The sequence below is a fragment of the Bos grunniens genome, chromosome 9, assembly GCF_055505025.1.
Source record: "Bos grunniens cultivar Pamir isolate PY7600 chromosome 9, Bosgru_T2T1.0, whole genome shotgun sequence".
Taxonomy (NCBI): Eukaryota; Metazoa; Chordata; class Mammalia; order Artiodactyla; family Bovidae; genus Bos; species Bos grunniens.
In genome coordinates this window covers 101,510,985-101,531,008 of record NC_141173.1, presented here as the reverse complement: position 1 = coordinate 101,531,008, position 20,024 = coordinate 101,510,985, and the positions used below count along the sequence as shown (strand labels likewise).

General features: G+C 41.2%; 1 protein-coding gene across 6 annotated transcripts in view; it reads left to right on the top strand.

Moving 5' to 3' along the window:
- PDE10A (phosphodiesterase 10A) overlaps window positions 1-20,024 on the top strand; it is a 573,119-nt gene that overhangs the window by 479,114 nt on the left and 73,981 nt on the right. For all 6 annotated transcript variants that reach the window (XR_015133443.1, XM_086318697.1, XM_086318695.1 and 3 more), the window contains 3 exons: window positions 8,471-8,591; window positions 9,082-9,131; window positions 19,541-19,681. Coding sequence is in view for 5 of the 6 variants with exons in the window: in XM_086318697.1 (XP_086174823.1) it covers window positions 8,471-8,591; window positions 9,082-9,131; window positions 19,541-19,681 (312 nt within the window). In the remaining variant the exon portion in view is untranslated. The remainder of the gene's footprint in view (window positions 1-8,470; window positions 8,592-9,081; window positions 9,132-19,540; window positions 19,682-20,024) is intronic.

Genomic DNA, 20,024 nt, shown 5'->3' with positions numbered 1-20,024 from the left:
TTTAAAAATCTTATTTTTTATTGAAGTATAGTTGCTACACAATATAAGTTACAGGTATACAATTTAGTGATTAACATTTTTTAAAGTGGGAGAAGGCAACGGCACCCCACTCCAGTACTCTTGCCTGGAAAATCCCATGGATAGAGGAGCCTGGTGGGCTGCAGTCCATGGGGTCGCTGAGGGTCGGACACGGCTGAGCGACTTCCCTTTCACTTTTCACTTTCATGCATTGGAGAAGGAAATGGCAACCCACTCCAGTGTTCTTGCCTGGAGAATCCCAGGGCCCAGGGAGCCTGGTGGGCTGCCGTCTATGGGGTTGCACAGAGTCGGACACGACTGAGGCGACTTAGCAGCAGCAGCAGCAGCTTTTAAAGATGATGCTCCATGTAGAGGTATTATAAATGTTGGCTCTGTTCTCCATGCTGTGCAGCGCATTCTGTAGCTTACTTTATGTGTGATGGTCTGTACCTCTTAACCGTCCAGCCCAGTGCTGCCCTTTCTTGTTCCCATCTCCGGACTGGTGACCACTGGTTTTTTCTCTGTTCTTGCGAGCCTGCTTCTCTTTTGCTTTATTCACTGGTGAGTTGTAGTTTTTTTGATTCCACATATAAGTGGTGTCACACAGGATTTGTCTTTCTGACTCATTTCACTCAGCATAATGTCCTCCAGGGCCATCCTTGTTGATGCAGGTGGCAATTTTTCCTCTTTTATGGCTGAGTAGTATCCCATTACATCTCACATCTTTACCCGTTCATCTGGTGATGGGCACCTAGGTTGCTTCCATATCTTGGCAATTGTAAATAAAGCTGCTGTGAACTTTGGGGTGCACGTGTCTGTTAATTCGTGTTTCTGGATTTTTTGGATATATACTCAGGAATGGAATTGCTGGGTCATAACATAGTTCTATTTTTAGGTTGATTTTTTATTTTTTGTTTTTGAGAAACCTCTTATTTTCCACAGTGGCTGTACCAATTTACATTCCCACCAGCAGTGCACAAGAGTTCCCTTTTAACCAACATTTATTATTTGTGTTCTTTTTGATGGTAGCCATTCTGACAAGTATGAGGTGATATCTCATCGTGGTTTTGATTTTCATTTCCCTAATGATTAGTGATGTTGAGTATTGTTGGACAAATGTCTACTTCATTCTTCTGCTCATTTTTAAATCAGTTTCTTTGTTTTTTTCGATGTTGAATTGGTGAGCTCTTTATATATGTTGGATGTTAGCTCCTTGTCAATCATTATTTGCAGCTATCTTTTCCCGCTCAGTAGGTTGTCTTTTCGTTTTGTTAATGATTTCCTTTGCTGTGTGAAAGCTTTTAAGTTTAATTAGGTCCTTTAAAAAAATTTTTTTTTGCTCTTATTTTCTTTACTCTAGGAGACAGATCTAAAAATCATTGCTGCAATTTGTGTAAGAGTGTTCTCCCGACGTTTTCCTCCAGGAGTTTTCTGGTATCTGGTCTTACATGTAGGCCTGTCATCCATCCTGAGTGTATGTTTGCATGTGGTGCTGGACAGTGTTCTGGTTTCACCTTTTACACGTGGCTGTCCAGTGTCCACAGCACCACTCATTGGAGAGACTGTCTTTTCTCTATTGGATATTCTTGCCTCCTTTGTCATAGATTTATTGCCATGTAAATATATATATATATATATATATGTATTATATTTGTGTTGATGAGAAGCTTAGAATCAATGAGAGTAGTGGGCACATATAGCTCCAGCTCTTGGATTTTAAATATCATTTGCCACAAAAGAAACTAGGGCTTCTTTGAGAAGCAGAAATAGCTGGATCAAGGGCTAGCAAAATGTTTGATGAGAAAGTAAGAAAGTATTAAAAGAGTCAAGAAGATTTGTGAAAAGAGCATAGGAGCTATCTTGAGGGGGTTTCCATTGGTCAAGTTTGGGACAATTTGAGCATTAAAATGCATGTATAACAGTATTAATATTAATTAGTTACACGGGTTGAATAAAATTAGCATCTGTGAGTCCATACTCATGTAAATGAATGAATGAGGGAGAACAGAGAGCTCTTCTCCCCAGCAGAAAGCCAAAGAGCAAATACAGGATAGACTACAGGATAGACAATGGTGTTCTAGCTCCATCACCTCACTGTACTCTTGCCCAAAATACAAAACCTCTAAATCTGATCTTGAGAAAATACCAGGCAAATAAAATTTGCCTTCAAATATTCTTCATATTCTTCAAAAACATTGAGTTCAAGAATGCAAAGAAAGGCTGTGGAGTTGTTCCACATTAAGTATACAAAAGAGACATGACAATTAACTGGCATATACGATTTGGAATTTGAACCTCAACCAGTGAGGAAGGGATAATTATAAAGACAATATTGGGACAAGCTATGAAATTTGAATATGAATTTATCTATTTTTCTGATTATGATAACTATATTGACCTATGTCTCTCACACTCTGTACAAATTCAGTGTTTGCTCTCTTATTGTTCTTTTTCTTAGGAAATATATACTAAAGGTTTCGGTTAAAGGAACATAACAACTTCTTCTCAAATATTCATAAAAATATGTATTTCTAGTTTATGTGTATATATGTGTGTGTGTATAGATGGATAGATAGATAAGACACACATGGAGAGAGATGGAAGGAGATAGAGAGAGAGGGAAGTGGGGAAGGAAGGGAAAGAATTTACCACGAGGATAAGGCAAATATGGTGGTGGTAATGTCTGACTCTTGCAGCCCCATGGACTGTAGCCTGCCAGGCTTCTCTGACCATGGGATTCCCCAGGCAAGAATACTGGAGTGGGTTGCCATTTCCTTCTCCATGGGATCTTCCTGACCCAGCAATCTAACCCAGGTCTCCCGCATTGCAGGCAGATGCTTTACCGACTGAGCTAAGGCAAATATGATCAAATGTAAATAATTGATGGTATACAGGACATTCTTGTACTATTAAAGTTGAAATTATGCCAGCAAATATGGACAACTCAGCAGTGGCGACAGGACTGGAAAAGGTCAGTTTTTATTCCAATCCCAAAGAAAGGCAATGCCAAACAATGCTCAAACTACCGCACAATTGCACTCATCCCACACGCTAGTCAAGTAACGCTTAAAATTCTCCAAGCCAGGCTTCAGCAATACGTGAACCGTGAACTTCCAGATGTTCACGCTGGTTTTAGAAAAGGCAGAGGAACCAGAGATCAAATTGCCAACATCTGATGGATCATGGAAAAAGCAAGAGAGTTCCAGAAAAACATCTATTTCTGCTTTATTGACTATGCCAAAGCCTTTGACTGTGTGGATCACAATAAACTGTGGAAAATTCTGAAAGAGATGGGAATACCAGACCACCTGAGCTGCCTCTTGTGAAACCTATATGCAGGTCAAGAAGCAACAGTTAGAACTGGACATGGAACAACAGACTGGTTCCAAATAGGAAAAGGAGTACGTCAAGGCTGTATATTGTCACCCTGTTTATTTAACTTATATGCAGAGTACATCATGAGAAACGCTGGACTGGAAGAAGCACAAGCTGGAATCAAGATTGCTGGGAGAAATATCAATAACCTCAGATATGCAGATGACACCACCCTTATGGCAGAAAGTGAAGAAGAACTAAAGAGCCTCTTGATAAAAGTGAAAGAGGAGAGTGAAAAAGTTGGCTTAAAGGTCAACATTTAGAAAACTTAGATCATGGTATTTGGTCCCATCACTTCATGGGAAATAGGGAAACAGTGGAAACAGTGTCAGACCTTATTTTTGGGGGCTCCAAAACCACTGCAGATGGTGATTGCAGCCACGAAATTAAAAGACTCTTGCTCCTTGGAAGGAAAGTTATGACCAACCTAGGCAGCATATTAAAAAGCAGAGACATTGCTTTGCCAACAAAGGTCTGTCTAGTCAAGGCTATGGTTTTCCCAGTGGTCATGTATGGATGTGAGAGTTGGACTATAAAGAAAGCTGAGCACCGAAGAATTGATGCTTTTGAACTGTGGTGTTGGAGAAGAATCTTGAGAGTCCCTTGGACTGCAAGGAGATCCAACCAGTCCATCCTAAAGGAGATCAGTCCTGGGTGTTCATTGGAAGGACTGATGCTGAAGCTGAAACTCCAATATTTGGCCACCTGATGCAAAGAGCTGACTCATCAAGGAAAAGACCTTGATGCTGGGAAAGACTGAAGGCAAGAGGAGAAGGGGACGACAGGATGAGATGGTTGGATGGCATCATCGAGTCAATGCACATGAGTTTGGGTGGACTCCGGGAGTTGGTGATGGACAGGGAGGCCTGGTGTGCTGCGGTTCATGGGTTCGCAAAGAGTCGGACACGACTCAGCGACTGAACTGAACTGAACTGATTCAGTCAGTACTATTATTGTTGCTCAGTCATGTTCAACTTTTGCGACCCCATGGACTGCAGCACGCCAGTCTTCCCTGTCCATCACCAACTCCTGGAGCTTGCTCAAACTCATGTCCATCGAGTCGGTGATGCCATCCAACTATCTCATCCTCTGTTGCCCCCTTCTCCCCCTGCCTTCAATCTTTCCCTGCATCAGGGTCTTTTCCAATGACTTGGCTCTTCGCATCAGGTGGCTAAAGTATTGTAGCTTCAGCATCAGTCCTTCAGTGAATGTTCAGGGTTGATTTCGTTTAGGACTGATGGGTCTGATCTCCTTGCAGTCCAGGACACTCTCAAGAATCTTCTCCAGAATCCTTGTGTCATGTAAAATTTTATTTCTCTCTGGGTGACAGAGTGGCTATTCCCTGGTCCCCAAGTTGTGTTCCAGATGCCCTCAGGCACCACAGCAAACTCACAGGGATGATTCAGGACATGGTGCAGTTTCACGGGAAGCAACATCATCTGTCAGAGCTTGATGGAGTTCACAATTTCAGTGCCTGGCTGACATAGTTCCCCGTTTTAATGTTAGATCACCACAGTCCTGTCAATGGAGTCATATCTCTGCAAATCCTTTGTGTGTGTGTGTGGTTTCTCTAATGAAAAGCAAGTACTGCTTGAAAACCAACGTGGAACAGACAATGAGGGTGACTGTGTCCAGTTTGATTCTAAGGTTTCCACTGCCCAGTTCATTGTAGCTTCGAGTTCTGACTCCTCTTGATTGAGAAATGTCTGTGATACTCAGTGCGTGCTTTATATGGGTTCTTTTAATAAAGGCAGTGGTGAAAGGACTTGGCGGAGTTGAAATGCTGTGCAAATACAAGTTCTTAACAACTTCACTAATATACTGTTGTAGTTTCCTATTAGTCAAGACATAGAACTGAAAGTTTATTCAACTGAATTGAATTGATCCCTGGGTAAACTTTCTTCATCATGTTTCTGTAAGAGAAGTGCCTTAGCTGACTTTCATCCCCACTTGCTTCCTCTGCTTTTCCTCTAGTAATAGTACTAATGACTAGCAAAATGGCCATAAGCCTGAGGCCAAATAATTGTTATTATTATTCATATTTATATATATTTTAACATTTTTAGTATATTGTGACTTGAATGATCCACTAACTGTTAAGGTGTGTGTATTAGTCGTTCAGTCATGTCCAAGTCTTTGCGACCCCATGGACTGTAGCCCACCAGGCTCCTCTGGCCATGGGATTCTCCAGGCAAGAATACTGGAGTGGGTTGCCATTCCCTTCTCCAAGGGATCTTCCCAAACCAGGGATTGAACCCAGGTCTCCTGCATTGCAGGCAGATTCTTTACCATCTGAACCTTTGATATTTGAGAGGTAATATTATGTTAGCATAAATTAGTAATCGTAGTTAAATATTTTGCTTTTATGGTATTTATGCAATTATTGCTAATCAAAGGAAACAGGGTCTGCTAAAAGTAACCCATGTATTATTTTCAAGATTAGAATTTGAAGTTTAATATAAACAGCAACAAAATTTGAGGTCATAGATTGCCACAGAAGGTTACTGTTGAAAGATATCTTAAATACAGTCTATTTCAACGTTCTTATTACGCAAATGATAAAAATGAAAGCTCGGAGACTTGAAAGGAAACCTCATAATAAAGTGTCCATAACCCCAAGTATCTCCTTGTTCTCGCTTGTGTGTGACGACCCATTTCCTGTCCCAAAGAGATGGAGAGCAGCTGGCCACTGATCTCAGCACTGCATTCCGGTCACGTTGAAGGGCCTGTTCTCAGAATTACATCGTCAGGGAAAAGTCAGTCTGCTATCATTTTTACAGGGACTCCTCTACTGAGTCACTAAAAACCCTCCTTGAGGCAGGAGGTCGCCCTGTCTCTTTCAGTTGCAGGGACACTGTGGTCAGGTGCTTGGTGCGGGTTGAAGCCCTCTGCTGGCCGGCTCATTCTGATCTCAGCTTCAGTTCTGTCCACTATGCTAACAGCACCCGCCTTGTCTCTGGTTAGTATGTGTGGCCTCCTGTCCCCTGTGAGGCCAGGATCCCATATACTCAGTGAATCAGTAAAACCCTATGAACCGCAGTGGTTCCCAGAGTCACCCGTGGCCCACAGCCCCGAGCTCTGCACACAGGCCGGCGGCCTGGGGAATGCACTTGTCATGGCCTTGAGGAAGGGAGCGTCCATCGGATATAGCTAAGGGGCGGGTCACTGGGTCTGACAGGAAGAATCCCCGCTAGCCTTCCAGTCTCACCGAGATTAGAATATATACAGGGGAGGTTCTGATTTTCAGCTGCATTAAATATCATCCATCGAGGGGGAGGAGGTGGTGCCGATTCCAGCTGTCCCGAGTGCAAGCCCACTGAGCCCGGTGCTTCTGTTTACTGCACCCCTCCTCCATCTGCCTTATCCAGGGTTATCTGTATTCTACCCGACCCTAGCCCCCGTGAGGTCCATCTTCATTTGTTTCCCAGGTTTCTACGTGTGAATGAAGTTGCTGAGTCGTGTCCAACTCTTTGCAACCCCATGGGCTGTAGCCTACCATGCTCCTCCGTCCATGGGATTCCCCAGGCAAGAATACTGGAGTAGGGTGCCATTTTCTTCTCCAGGGGGTCTTCGTGACCCAGGGATTGAACCCGGCTCTCCTGCATTGCAGGCAGACGCTTTACCCTCTGAGCCACCAAGGAAGCCCAGGTTTGTATGGGTTAGCTGAATCTCATCTGTCTCATCTCTTGACAGTTTATCCTTGAACTTCATTTTCTGGGGTCTGCCTGGACTTAAGTCTGTTAATGGGTCAGTAGCAGAGAGAGGTGGTGGGCGACCAGCATCCTTCTACAAGGCAGCCAGCGGCGCTAGGCAGCCCCACCCTTCACGGTTCTAGGCTTCACCGGAGCCTGTCCGTGTCTCTCGTGTCCCTGGATCCTTCCGTCCCTGACCATCCCGTTTAAAAAGCCGTCCTTTCCTCCAAAGCTGATTACCGTCAGCCTTCCCGGATCTCCTGTCTGCGTCGTGCCCATCACCTTCCATCACACTGTATAGCTTGCTTACTTATTCTCTTCCGGCTAGAGTGTAAGTTCCTTGAGGACTGGAATTCTATCTTGTCCAGGCTCTAGCGTTTCTCGTGTTGGGAAGAGCGCCTGTGTAGGTAGTGGATCGCCGGCTCTGGCAGTGCGTGTTTGTGGAGCGACTGACTGATCTCCTCATCCGTTCTTTTGTGTATTCATCCTGCAGAGGGATGGGTGCAGGGCTCAGCAGTAACAACCAGCGGTAGGGCTTTCGGAGTGAAAGATGGCCGAGTGGCCTAGTGAGTGCGTGAAAGAGAGAGACGGCCTGATATGGTTTCCGCAGCAGACAATCACCATGTTTTGCAGAGCTCAGAGACCACCCTGGGAGAAGCCTTTAGGCTAAGTGCACTGGGGAGCCCCAGGAGTCTGTTGAGCCTCAGAGTGTGACAATTTTATTTTAAAGTTCACCATGTCCGTGGTTTGGAGAGGAGGCTTGGGAAGGATGCTCGGTGGCACGAAGCTCACCAGAAGATGGGTTTTCAGTCCTTTGAAGAAGACACTCCACCGTCTTCCCAGACCTTTGTCCACCGGCTCCTGCCCTGGCGCCCCAGTGCGGCCAGCACCACGGGCCTGCTGTGGAGCTGCTGCTCTCGCAGGGGTGGCTCCTGAGAGAGCCTCCCCTTCCTGTTCTCGTGGCAGAGTTGAGATCAGACTTGGGTCCAGGGGTCACTCCATGGGCCCCAGTGAGTGGAGAGTAATAAACAAGCACCATTTCACCCAGCGCAGGGCATCTTAGGACGTTTCAGTCAGTTAACACATTTCCAAACTGTCTTTACTGATCCAGCTTGCCTGACCACGTTGTATTTAAAACTTCAGAAACTTGTAACGTTCTATATTTTAAAATAAATATTCATTCATGGAGTCTACAGATATCCTAAGTTGTAGCAGTTTTAACTTTCAATCTATTTTTATGGTATGTTATAATTAAGTCATGCTCTATAAAAACATCATGAACAGCTAATATATAATATAAAGCCATGTGTATTAGTTGCATATGTGACAAACTAAGGAATTTTTATTTTTTATATTTAATTATGCCTTTCTTTTTTTATTCAAAGTATCAAGATACAAATATGCAAGGAGTTGTGTATGAACTAAATAGCTATATAGAACAACGGTTGGATACAGGAGGAGACAACCAGCTACTCCTCTATGAACTGAGCAGCATCATCAAAATCGGTAAGGAATGTTTTATGTTCCTCCTAGTAGAAAGATTATACCAAAGTAAATTAAATTATGCTCTCTTCAGTGATGTCATGCAGGCATATACATCATTCTTTCTGGTTGATGCTTATATTATATTGGTTATTCAGTATTATGTCATTTGTCTATTTTTAAATGCTTTAAAATTAAATGTCTCAAATTTTAAAAAATATTTTCTAATAATTCTAATATTTAAACTTTGACCAATATATTATTACATAGTACATTGCTGTGTACCTTTGAGAATGTCACATCTTAAAAACAGAAATAGCTAATGAAAAGAAATGAAAATACTCTAAGTATGTAATTCAGTAAAGCCATAAATTATTTAGTTCAGTTTACTGTATGAGAATTATGCTAACAAATGCATTCGAAAGACTCATATTTGAAGTCTCACCTTAGAGAATTCATGCATGTTGTATCCTCCCATTGAGATTAGTTTCTTCCTTTTTTATTACTTTGGCAGCCACAAAAGCTGACGGATTTGCACTGTATTTCCTTGGAGAGTGCAATAACGTAAGTATGTAAATTTAGACTTAGGTGTTCTAGATGAGAGGGTGTTACAAGCTTTAACTTGTGTTGCAGACGGCAAATGCGTCGTCATTAATAAATGCATCGTCATTAAGTGCTTCCACCAGCGTTTCCTGTTTTGTTTGTGTGCGTGGTGGTTACCCGTTGAGTTTACCAACATGGTGACGTTTAGTCGTGAAAATCTTAACTTTTTTTTTTATTGTTTTGGTTTGGTTTGTGGTGTGCTATTTCATGAATGGCGTTTCTAGACTCACTGTTCTGTGCAGGAGTTATTTCATCACTGTGGGCTGGGGTGTCGGGGGCAGTCTGTGCCCTTTTTCTACACGCAATCTGCAGCAGAAGCAAATGAGAGCAGAAGTTTTATGTGATGTTTGTAGACTTTGTAAAGCTAACTCTGAAAAGTGCCGGACGGAGCTGCTGCGTATAGATTCCTGAGCTGTGGGGTGGTGCCTCGGGCTGCTCTGTGGTTGGAGCTGCTTAGGGGTGCCCGGTCCACCTGTCAGCAGAACAGGCTGGACCCTGTGTTTCTGGACTGACTCACTTACAGCACCGTCTGCCGTCAAGTGCAGCTCGCTTAGGCACTTTCAAAACTATTTCAGGACTTTCAGTTATTGGCATCTGATTTTTTGTTATGGTATTAACACATATGTAACATTTTAGAAAAATACTCTGAACCAGCAACACTTATCTTCATAGGTTAAGCGAATAAAACTCAGTTATAGCATTATTTTGCAAACTTTTACTCTGTATTTCTTGTGTGTTAGGCATTGTTATTTGAGATTTGGTATGTATTTTTGCAGTGTGATACTTGTTTTGTGAGTAAGCAAAATGTATGCTATTTATATTATATAAAATGTTAATAGGAATAGAGACACAGTATTCTGATATTTTTAGCAGTATTCATGAATAGTAGAGTAGTCCAAACCATGAAAGTCATTGCACAAAAAGTCCTTATTGGCTGGGTGCCCCTACTCATAACTGACCTCTTCACTTGCACAACCGTTGCTCCCCTTATGTTGTGATGATCCGTGTTACAAGATTAAAAGCTCTTTAGGATAAGGACCGCTTCTTATTCATTTATGTATTCACCTGTATTCTCTCTTGTTTTCTTTCATATGAGCAGTCAGCAAGAGGGTTTATTAAGTAGAATTATTCAGATATTACTCCTACTTGTGAATGCTTTCTATTTTACATACTGGTAGTATTTTAAAATGAGGAAGCTACTGAAATAACGAATAGATTTCTGTCCTAGTCATTCTAAAATTTTTTTTTCTAAAATTTGAAATTTTAGAACATTTTAAAAATCAAGACTTCCTTTTAAAAAAGTTAGTATATAATTTACAGTATATTTTTAACATTTTTTAAATTGAAGGATAATTGCTTTACAGAATTTTGAGATTTTCTGTCTAAATCATCAACAAGAATCAGCCATAGGCACACCCATGTCCCTCTGTCCCGGACCTCCCTCCCATCTGCCTCCCCTCCTCATCCTTCATCGGCTGCAGAGCCCCTGTTGGAGTCCCTGAGTCATACAGAAAATTCCCAATGGCTGTCTGTTTAACAAACGGTGTTGTAAGTTTCTGTTTCTCTCTCCATACCGCTCCCTTCTGCCCTCCTCCCACCTTGCCCAGAGGTCTGTTCTCTGTGTCTATTTCTCCACTGCTGCCCTGAAGATAGACCCATCAGTGCCGTCTCTCCAGATTCCACACATGTGTGTCAGTATACAATATTTTTCTTTCTCTTTCTGACTTACTTCACTCTGTATAATGGGCTATAGTTTCATCCAGCTCATTAGAACAGATTCACATGTGTTCCTCTTTACGGCTGAGTAATATTCCATTGTGTATATGTACCCCAGTTTCTTTATCCATCCGTCAATGGACATCTAGGTTGTAAATGTAAATGTAGCTGTAGTTGTAAATGCAGATGTAGAAAATAATTTACAATAATTTTCATGGTTTCTGGTATGCATATTATCGTGTAACTACAGTAGTCCACGTCTTATCACTCTTTCCCTGATGTCTCCACACAAGCCTCAGGGATGGTCCACAGCAGCTGTGTTTGTATTGTGACCCTTGACCTTCAGTCACAGATGTTTATGACCCAAACTGAGACCAGTAGATTCCCTGCTGATACCTGGGTTGTGGACTCAGCGTTTTGGCTGTTCTACCTGGAAAGAAATGATATGAACCCTAGGCCGAGGCGAGGCTGCCCCGTGGTCTGGCCCTCCTCTGCTCTGTGTGGAGGAGAATGGGAAGGTGGGGAGAGCTTGTCTGCGGAGGTGGAAAGGGCAGACGACTGGGAGACTGGTCTGCTGTGCAGGAGCCTCTAACAGGGCCTGGCTCGGAGCTGGGGTTTAGGTTCCCAGACCGCCTGCTCTTAACCACTTGGCTATACTTCTGTACTCTGTTGTTGCAGACTTCTGCCTGATTATGATTTAGAAAAAGCTTTTGCAGCTCGAATATCCCAAATGTAATTCTGTTTTGGTTTAGTTGCTAAGCTGTGTCCGACTCTTTGCAACCCCGTGGACTGCAGCCCCCCAGGCTCCTCCGTCCATGGGATTCTCCAGGCAAAAGTGCTGGAGTGGGCTGCCCTTTCTTTCTCCAGAGGATCTTCCCGACCCAGGGATGGAACCTGGGTCTCCTGTGCTGGAAGTGATCTGCACTGCTGACTGAGCCCCAAGGAAGCCCCTAAAATATGATCTGCATGTATCTAATCCTTTCACTTTTACTTATTCACTTTGTAACTTAACTGAGGGATTGGTGATGTCTTCTCAGGCTTCGGCTGGTGCCTCCTTCTAACCCCTGAGGTCAGTTGACTGACTCTCCGTGGTTCTCTCCAGGCTGATGGAGTCTTTCCCCCTTTCTTCCCCACATCTCAGGGACAAGTGTATCCTGTTAGCGCAGCCCTAGGAGCAGCAGGGTACAGAGCGAAACGGTAGCCTTTCCTGACCTTCCTAAGTCAGCTTCTGCTCTGCTATGCTTTCTTAATGTCAGATCCTTCTCCTTCGAGGCACTGAGCTGAACCTGTAATTTCGTGTTTATCTGTGCCTCGTTTGATTATTTGCGTATCCAGTTTTCTCTCCAGCATATAAGCCTCACAAAGAGGCCTTTCTCCCTGGGAGGATAATTTTAGGGGATAATGACTGGGTTCTACTCCTGTAAGTCATATTATTCCTTTGGCCCCTTTCAGTCGATATTCTTGAGGTTGTTCCTTCCCCGTTCTGTTTCTCGAGATCAGATATGTACTTGTTTTTGCCATTCACTGAAGGTACCACCAATTGAAATCTATTCTGATTAACTCGTATAGTTGAGATTTTCTTCCCGACCACTGAGTGGTATGGATTCAAGCCTCACGTCCACACGATGCACAGTTATCACTTCTCAGATGAGATTTTTATTTTCTCTGCAGCACTAAATTCAAGGTACTCTGGTTTCCTTGTCATCCCCTTGCAGCTGTGGTGTCTTCACCCTTCAGACTGAGATGAGCCCATAGCCCTGGGCTGGTCCTGACCTGCCTGGGGGTCTCCTATTAGACTTCCCAGTAGAGAGGTCTCAAGCTTTACCTCTGATCTCCTGTTAGCCACGCGACTCTGCTGAGGTCAATACAGTTGACCCTCGAACAAATCCATGGGTCACTTGACTGCCGGCCCTCAGAATCCCCGAGTCCACTTCTGCACATTCAATCCCTCGTGGATGTACGTGCTGCTGTGGCCCATGTTGAAAGAGATCCGCGTGTAAGTGGATCCGCACAGATCAAACCCATGTGCTTCAAGGGTCAACTCTGTATCTAGGCTTTAGCTGATGCTGTCAAGGAAAAAAAAAAAAAAAAAAACTGGAATTTGCTCACCTCCCAGAGTCCCTTTGTTTACTTCCTTTTAGATTTCTTTGGATCCTTCCAATCTTCTCAGCCCAGCAATGCCTTATAAAATACTTGTGAAATATTCTTTATCCAGCCTTTAAATAATTTTACAATTGTTTTTTTCAGGAGTGTCAAATTATCTAATCTGCCATATTGCTTGCAACAGATGTTGACATACTTCTAAAATGTAAGCTAACTGTATGAAATAAAGTAAAGCATTATTTTTGCATAGATGAGGAGATACATGTATATTTTCTTATATTTCTTCCTTTGTACATGAAAGACAACATATTATAGATATTTATCAATATTTTTAAAATTTGTCTCTGGATTTTGAATCATAGTTAGAAAGTATTTCTTCGTGACTCACTTTCAAAACAAAATGTATATGCTTTAGTGACAAAATTATAATAATGCAACCCGAATAGACTACAATAAAAACTTTAGTCTTGATATCAATAAATATTAATACAAGGATTAAGACAGACATGGCATGGACTAAATCATTCTTACAAAAGTATTAATTTCTTTTTTCACCAATGAGAATCAGTAGAAATAATTTAATTTCTGAAATTGCTACATTGAAAAATATAGCTTAAATAATATTTAAATGCATCAAAAGTTATACAGGTAGAATTTAAAACCAACATTCATATTACCAGAGAGAGAAAAAATTAAAACACAGAAAATTTAGGAGACGGTAGAAGACAACTTCAATGGTATTAAAGCGCTAAAAACGATACATTAAATGTGATTATTGAACTCATCTTGAAGCTAATTTAAAAGACAATAAAACAATAGAGTGGAAAATAGCAAATTATGAAAGCATACTTAGAAATGTGAGAATGTAGGTGAAATGGACAGTTTTTGAGGAAAATAGAAATTGTTCCATTTGATGATAGAAAACTATGTATCCAAATGATGATAGAAAACCAACAGACCAGTAAGCGGAAGAAATTGAAGGCAGTGTTGAAATGATGTGTGTTTGTTTGTTTTTTAAGCCGATAGGACATTGGCAGTGGTTTTGAGCACCAGCGTTGTTCAGGCTGTCGCTCGCTCTGGGACATGGCGGGTGACGAACCAGAGCTGGTTCCTTACTCTGAGCTCGCACTCAACTGGGGTCAGCCCTTCAGAAGAGGGAATGCCTGGCTGGCCACACTGTTCTAGAGCTTGGGAAGAGAAGGAAAGCTCCCCAGTTAGTTGTTCAGTTTTCCAGAGTAAAGATTCTGGAGTTGGATTGTGTGAGTTCCAATTCGCTACTTTGGGATTTTTACAAGAGTCTCAAACTTTTGAATCTTAGTTTGACCTCCATTGGTTAAGCGTTATGTCTATGCATGTCATTTAATAAGCCATTTTAGACGCCAGCCATGTACCAAAATCTGTGTTGAATTTACTGAGCCTACAAATAAATAAAAACCATTCCTGTCCTCAAAGAACGTACAGTCAGTAGGAGAAATGAAGAAATCCACCATTAATTATACTGCATGATGACACGTGAGCAGAGAGGAGCCGAGGTGCTCTCGGGACCCTACCTTTGATTGGCTGGTGGGGTCTGGGCTTGGTAACACTGAAATGAGCTTGGATGCTGAGCTCTATTTGAATAGAGCGTAGGAGACTTCTCCCTTAGTAGACAAGAAGGGAAAAGCTAGGAGAAAGCAGTCTGTGAGAAATCTAGCAAAGGAAGCTTTTTGTGTTCTGACCAATGCCAGTGTCCGGCACATAGCGTATACAGGGCGCTCTTGAAATAGTTGTTGGGCAAAACTGATTTTTTCACGATGGAGATTTTTTGCTTAATACCTAGTCACATACTTCAGTTACTATGTAGCATACTTTATAATGTTCTAATATAGTTTTTATATATATATTATCTATAAGAGTAGTTTGTGAAAGCTGAAAACTTTGTGATCTCTAATTATTCATCAGACTTTATAATTCATAAAGTAAGTTCATAGATAGCTCTTTATGTATTAGTTTAGAGTAGCCATGTGACTTTGTCAATGCACAGTGAACTTTAGTAAGAATTGTGCAAACAAAGTTAGGGATCTGGCTCACGTTCCAGGGAACTTGGGGCTAGTTGCTCCTGCCCTCTGCACGGAGTGAAATTCATTTACTCTCCAGTGCCATCTAGTGTCTCCAAGAAAAATAACTTAATGGTAAGCCTCAGTAATTTGTTTTCTTCTTAAAAAGTGTTTCCGAACTTTAACTGGTTGTGAGTTGAAACCGTAACATAAAAGAGAAGTTTCATGAATAAACTGAACTTTGAATTGTGTGTGGGAAGAAAGATGAGAGCAGATGTTTACCACATAAAGCAGACATCTCTATGGTTGATGTCAATGAATCATTTTCCCAATTCATCAGAAACTCCTGTTATTTTTAACAAATAATGTGCAGTAGTCTAGTCTATGGTTCTTTTTCCACTGAACCTATTTCTAAAAATTTGATTTTTTTAAAATAACTTGAATGCTTTTTTATTTCTTCCTTGAGTCAGCTTAGTCATTATGACTACTGTTACCAGTCTCCTTTAGTTTAAATGGTTTAACTTTAGAAATATTTTTGGAAATGTACTGTTACCACAAAAATATTGGATAGGTCATCATGAGTTTGTTTGAAATAATGAAAAAACTAACTTACGCCCTGCCACTGCCTGGCATCTGGACTGATTTCCAGCCCTGTGGCCAGTCTCTTTGCTGGTGTTGGGAGGTGAAGGGCCTTATCCAGGCCACCTGCAGCGCTCTCAGCTGCAGTGACCAGCAGCTCGGGGGTCAGGTGCACGCCCCGATGCATGAAGCTCTTCTTGAAAAGGTAGGGTCGGCTGAGATGTCAAACTTTGAACCTTTTCTTTGTTTTCGGTTTTCATGTAGTTTTTCATCTCTAGCCTCTAAAAAATTTGTGCTAATAAAAGTTTTCATAGATTTATACAACATTAGAGCAGAAATTAATTTTAGAGACTCGTCTCAACACTGGATGTTATAGATTATAAATGTATGTATAATCACCTTAATATATTTAATATGTTATACAGTGATATTTGATGAAAGTTTTCATTCATCTTCCTGTGAAAATAAATAATGAGTATAATCTTTTTTCATCTTATTAATTTGAACATCCCAGTCAAATTCTTATGTCAAAATTTGTAAGAATTGACATGGGGGCATGGGAGGTACAAACCTTGGAGTATAAGATAGCCTTCTAAGGATGTGTTTTATTACAATATGGAAAATACAACCAACATTTTGTAATAACTTTGAATTGAAAGTAAATCTTAAGTATTGTATTAAAGTTCTTTAAAAATACTTCTTTAAAAAACTCCTAATGATTGATTTTGAAAAATAAAGTCTTTGCTTCATTTTTCCATTTCTTTATGAAAACTTTTCTCCACCCATCAGTCATTAATGCGTTAGTGCAGGACCTTCATCAATGCAAAATGCAAAATGTGTCTTATAAATTATGATTATTTTGAAACATGAAGAACCAAAGCAAGACTTGGCTTACCAGGTCACAGAATGTACTATAAATTACAGTAATTAAAACAGTGTGGTGAAAAATAAACCAAGTGATACAGAATTGAGAGTTCAGAGACAGACCCAGGTGTGCTTGAGGATTTATGTGATGAGTTCAGCCAGTGGGAAAAGGAAGGCTATTCAATCCGTAACTATCTTTTTGAAAATTATTTCTGTGGAGTGAGTTAAGGTAGATTTAACAAACTTTTCTCTATTCCCGAATACCTGCAATATTCAGTCTCTAACTTGGAGGTTTGTTATTGACATAGTCTGTTTGCAGTAATAACTGCCCACTAGCCGGATCAACCTCAGAGATCACGTGCAACATGCTGTTACCGAACACACACTCCAAATGAATCCGAGGATGATGATTTAATCAGGAACGATGCCAGGAAGGGAGCTGCTGCACAGGGGAACCATGTGGAGTTAAAAAAAAATGCCACCCAAAAAGAGGAGGAAGCTTCTAGTACAGAGGACAGACACTGAAGCTGTGAGAACATCAAAACAGGTGTCTGACTGGCTCAGCCCTCACGTTGCCTTCACGTGACCAGTGCCTTCAGCCTTCACAGGACAACTTACTTTTTTGTTAGCACTTGCTTTCAGTTCTCATTTGTAGGCCTTTCTATTTGATAAATGTGAACAAAAATCATAATCAAATTAGTAAAACAAGTACAAAGTCCCCATTGTAAAGAATAATTTTTTTTGATAATTATTTTGCACGAGAAGCTTACCATATTCAGTCAGGTTATTGAAGGATTTCTAAATCATTTATTTTCAGCAAGTCTAGTATGCAGCATAGCTTGCCACGTACCCACGGTGCATTATTTGCTTGTCTGTTTCTTGTACATCATCTAGAAAGTCTGCATAAAGGCAGTCAATGTTTATATTAAATAAATGATCCAGGACCATATAAGCTATTTCGTCGTTACTGAATTATGAAGCAAAATGTAACTTGAAGATATTAATAAATTCAGCCTTAATGGTCTTACAGAAAAGTCAGCCTAAAGAAGTGTCTGTGGTATATCTTCAAACAACAAACAGGGGCAGTCAACAAGTGTTAAAAAATATCCAGAGCTTCTGCTGGGAGCTTGCTTCAGCGTTTGTTTTCTGGTGGTGTTGCGGGAAGTTCTTTTAAAGTTATCCAAATGACTCGGGTCAATTTAAGTTCATTTCCTGCAGTTCTGACTTTGAGAAGAGAAATGTTACTCAGCATCCTTGGTAATTAACTTTCTCATAATTTGAAAAAATCACTGTCAATTCTGACTCTTATTCAGCCTACATATACTGTATTTTTTATATTTTTATTGTAGTCATCTCTCTTCCTGTTCTTGGATCATTTTGCTACTCTCCTGTCAATCATAAGAAATGGTAACACACTGAATGATGTTTTGCAAGATAGATACTAAATCTAATGAAATTCTAAACTTGTTTATGTCACATGTGTGTTGGTGCATAATAGAGTATAGTAACTATTGTAAAAACACTGATTTCTAGCCACTTTAAAAATGTGTATGGTCCAATTGTCAATTATCATCGCATATGTAGTTAAATTTAAAAACATCTTTTTAAAGCATGTAACTTGTATTTAAATATTTTAAGCTTAATACTTTTTAAAAGAAGCAATTTAAAACTGATTTTCACAGACATTGTACTTAATAGCAAATTACTGCTTAAACCTAGTCCTAGCTAATATAGATATACTAATGAATGAAACTATCTTGAATGTATAATCTTTAGATAATGGTGACTTAAAGCACACAGAATGAGCCGAGGCTCTGTTTTCCTCCTCTCTGTTCCCAGTGATTGAAGTCGCTCAGGTTTATAGTGCTCAATCCCTTGTAAGATTTTATTTGAAGAAAGAGTTCTTTGACAGTGTGTGTGTGTGTGCGCGCGTGTGTGCTCGCACGTGGGCTTAGTCGTGTTTGACTCTTTGTGACACTATGGACTTAGCCCGCCAGGCTCCTCTGTCTGTGGGATTTCCCAGGTAAGGATACTGGAGTGGGTTGCCATTTTCTCCTCCAGGGGATCTTTCCTACCCAGGGATTGAACCCTCATCTTCTGCGTCTTCGACATTCCAAAGTTGGAAAACCACATTATCTAAAAAGCAACACATCAGAGGATTGCCTAATACTTACTAGTTCAAAAGGCCCTCATCCTTAAGTTACAGCAGTTCCAGTTAAGATAAAAGTAAAGTGTTGGGAGAATTTACCAGAACTTTAATATTTTTTAGATCGTGTAGATAATCACAGTGTGGTTCTGTCAAAATGTTGCTCCCCCTGCCCAGATGATTTCATTAACAATTCTTGTTTAGTAGAAATTTATTTTAAAATGTGGTTGGGTTTAGTCAAAATAATTGATCGTGTTTAAAAAAATAAATTTAAGATACTTTCGAATGCTCTCCATCTGCCACGTCTTCTGAGGGGGAGAGGTACACCCAGGTTTGTCCAGTCATTTATTTACTTAATTTTTGGTGTGTATGTGCAGAGAAAAGCAAAGATTCTACCAAGAGTATTCTAAATCTGTAATATTATGGGCAGGCCAGTTTCAGGAATGGAGTGGTTGATTATTAAAAAAAAAAAAAGAAGTAGTAACATTCTGAGAAAGATTTTTAATGAACGTGAAAAAGTATAGTCATCTCACATTGACTTTGTAGTTACAGATCCATGTGCCACGTCTGTAGGAAGCGGGGCGCGTCGTGTCTGCTTCTTGATTGGTAGTTTCTAGAGCCCAAGGACAGCTTACATTTCTGTCTTCATGTTAGTATTTCCTGTGGATAAAAATTGGAGGCTGCTGTAAGAGTTTTCACATGTGGACATTCGTGCGAGTCCTGTGTCGAGCGTGTGTCTTGTGTTCGTGGGAATTCCACCTCAGATGCTTAGTGTGGTCATCGCAAAGCACCTCCCTTGTTTTGGGGCTCCTCTTTCCCTTGGCTCACAGATTTCTTGTCATCGTTAAGTAATGTCTAGGAGTCTTTGTGTCCCGTGCCAAAAAGCACAGGACAGTTTCTAGAACGTGTTCTTTTCCTCTTCGCAGAGCCTTTGTGTGTTTATCCCGCCTGGAATCAAGGAAGGAAAACCCAAGCTCATCCCCGCTGGTCCCATCGCCCAGGGCACCACCACCTCTGCCTATGTGGCCAAGTCCAGGAAAACGTTGCTGGTGGAAGACATCCTCGGCGTGAGTGGCTTTTCACCCTTTGTGACATGCCGAGGTCCAGCCCCGGCTGATCCAGGGTATTCGAAGGGGAGACGGCATCGGCGACTTAATTAAATATTCATCAAAGATATAAACAGTAATAGAATGAGGATAGCTCAGTAGGAAAATTCAGTGGAGAAAAGAGGCTGAGTAGCTTGGTTTACGCGGAAAATCAATATAACCTGTGACACCAGATTAGCTCTGACCACGGAGGCTGCAGGCGCCCTCTCAAATAGCGGAAGGTGCCCCACCTTAGACACCTTCTCGAGTGGGTCTTAGAAGCCCAGGCAAATAAATGGTCGCAGAGGACCTCCGCGCTCCAGAT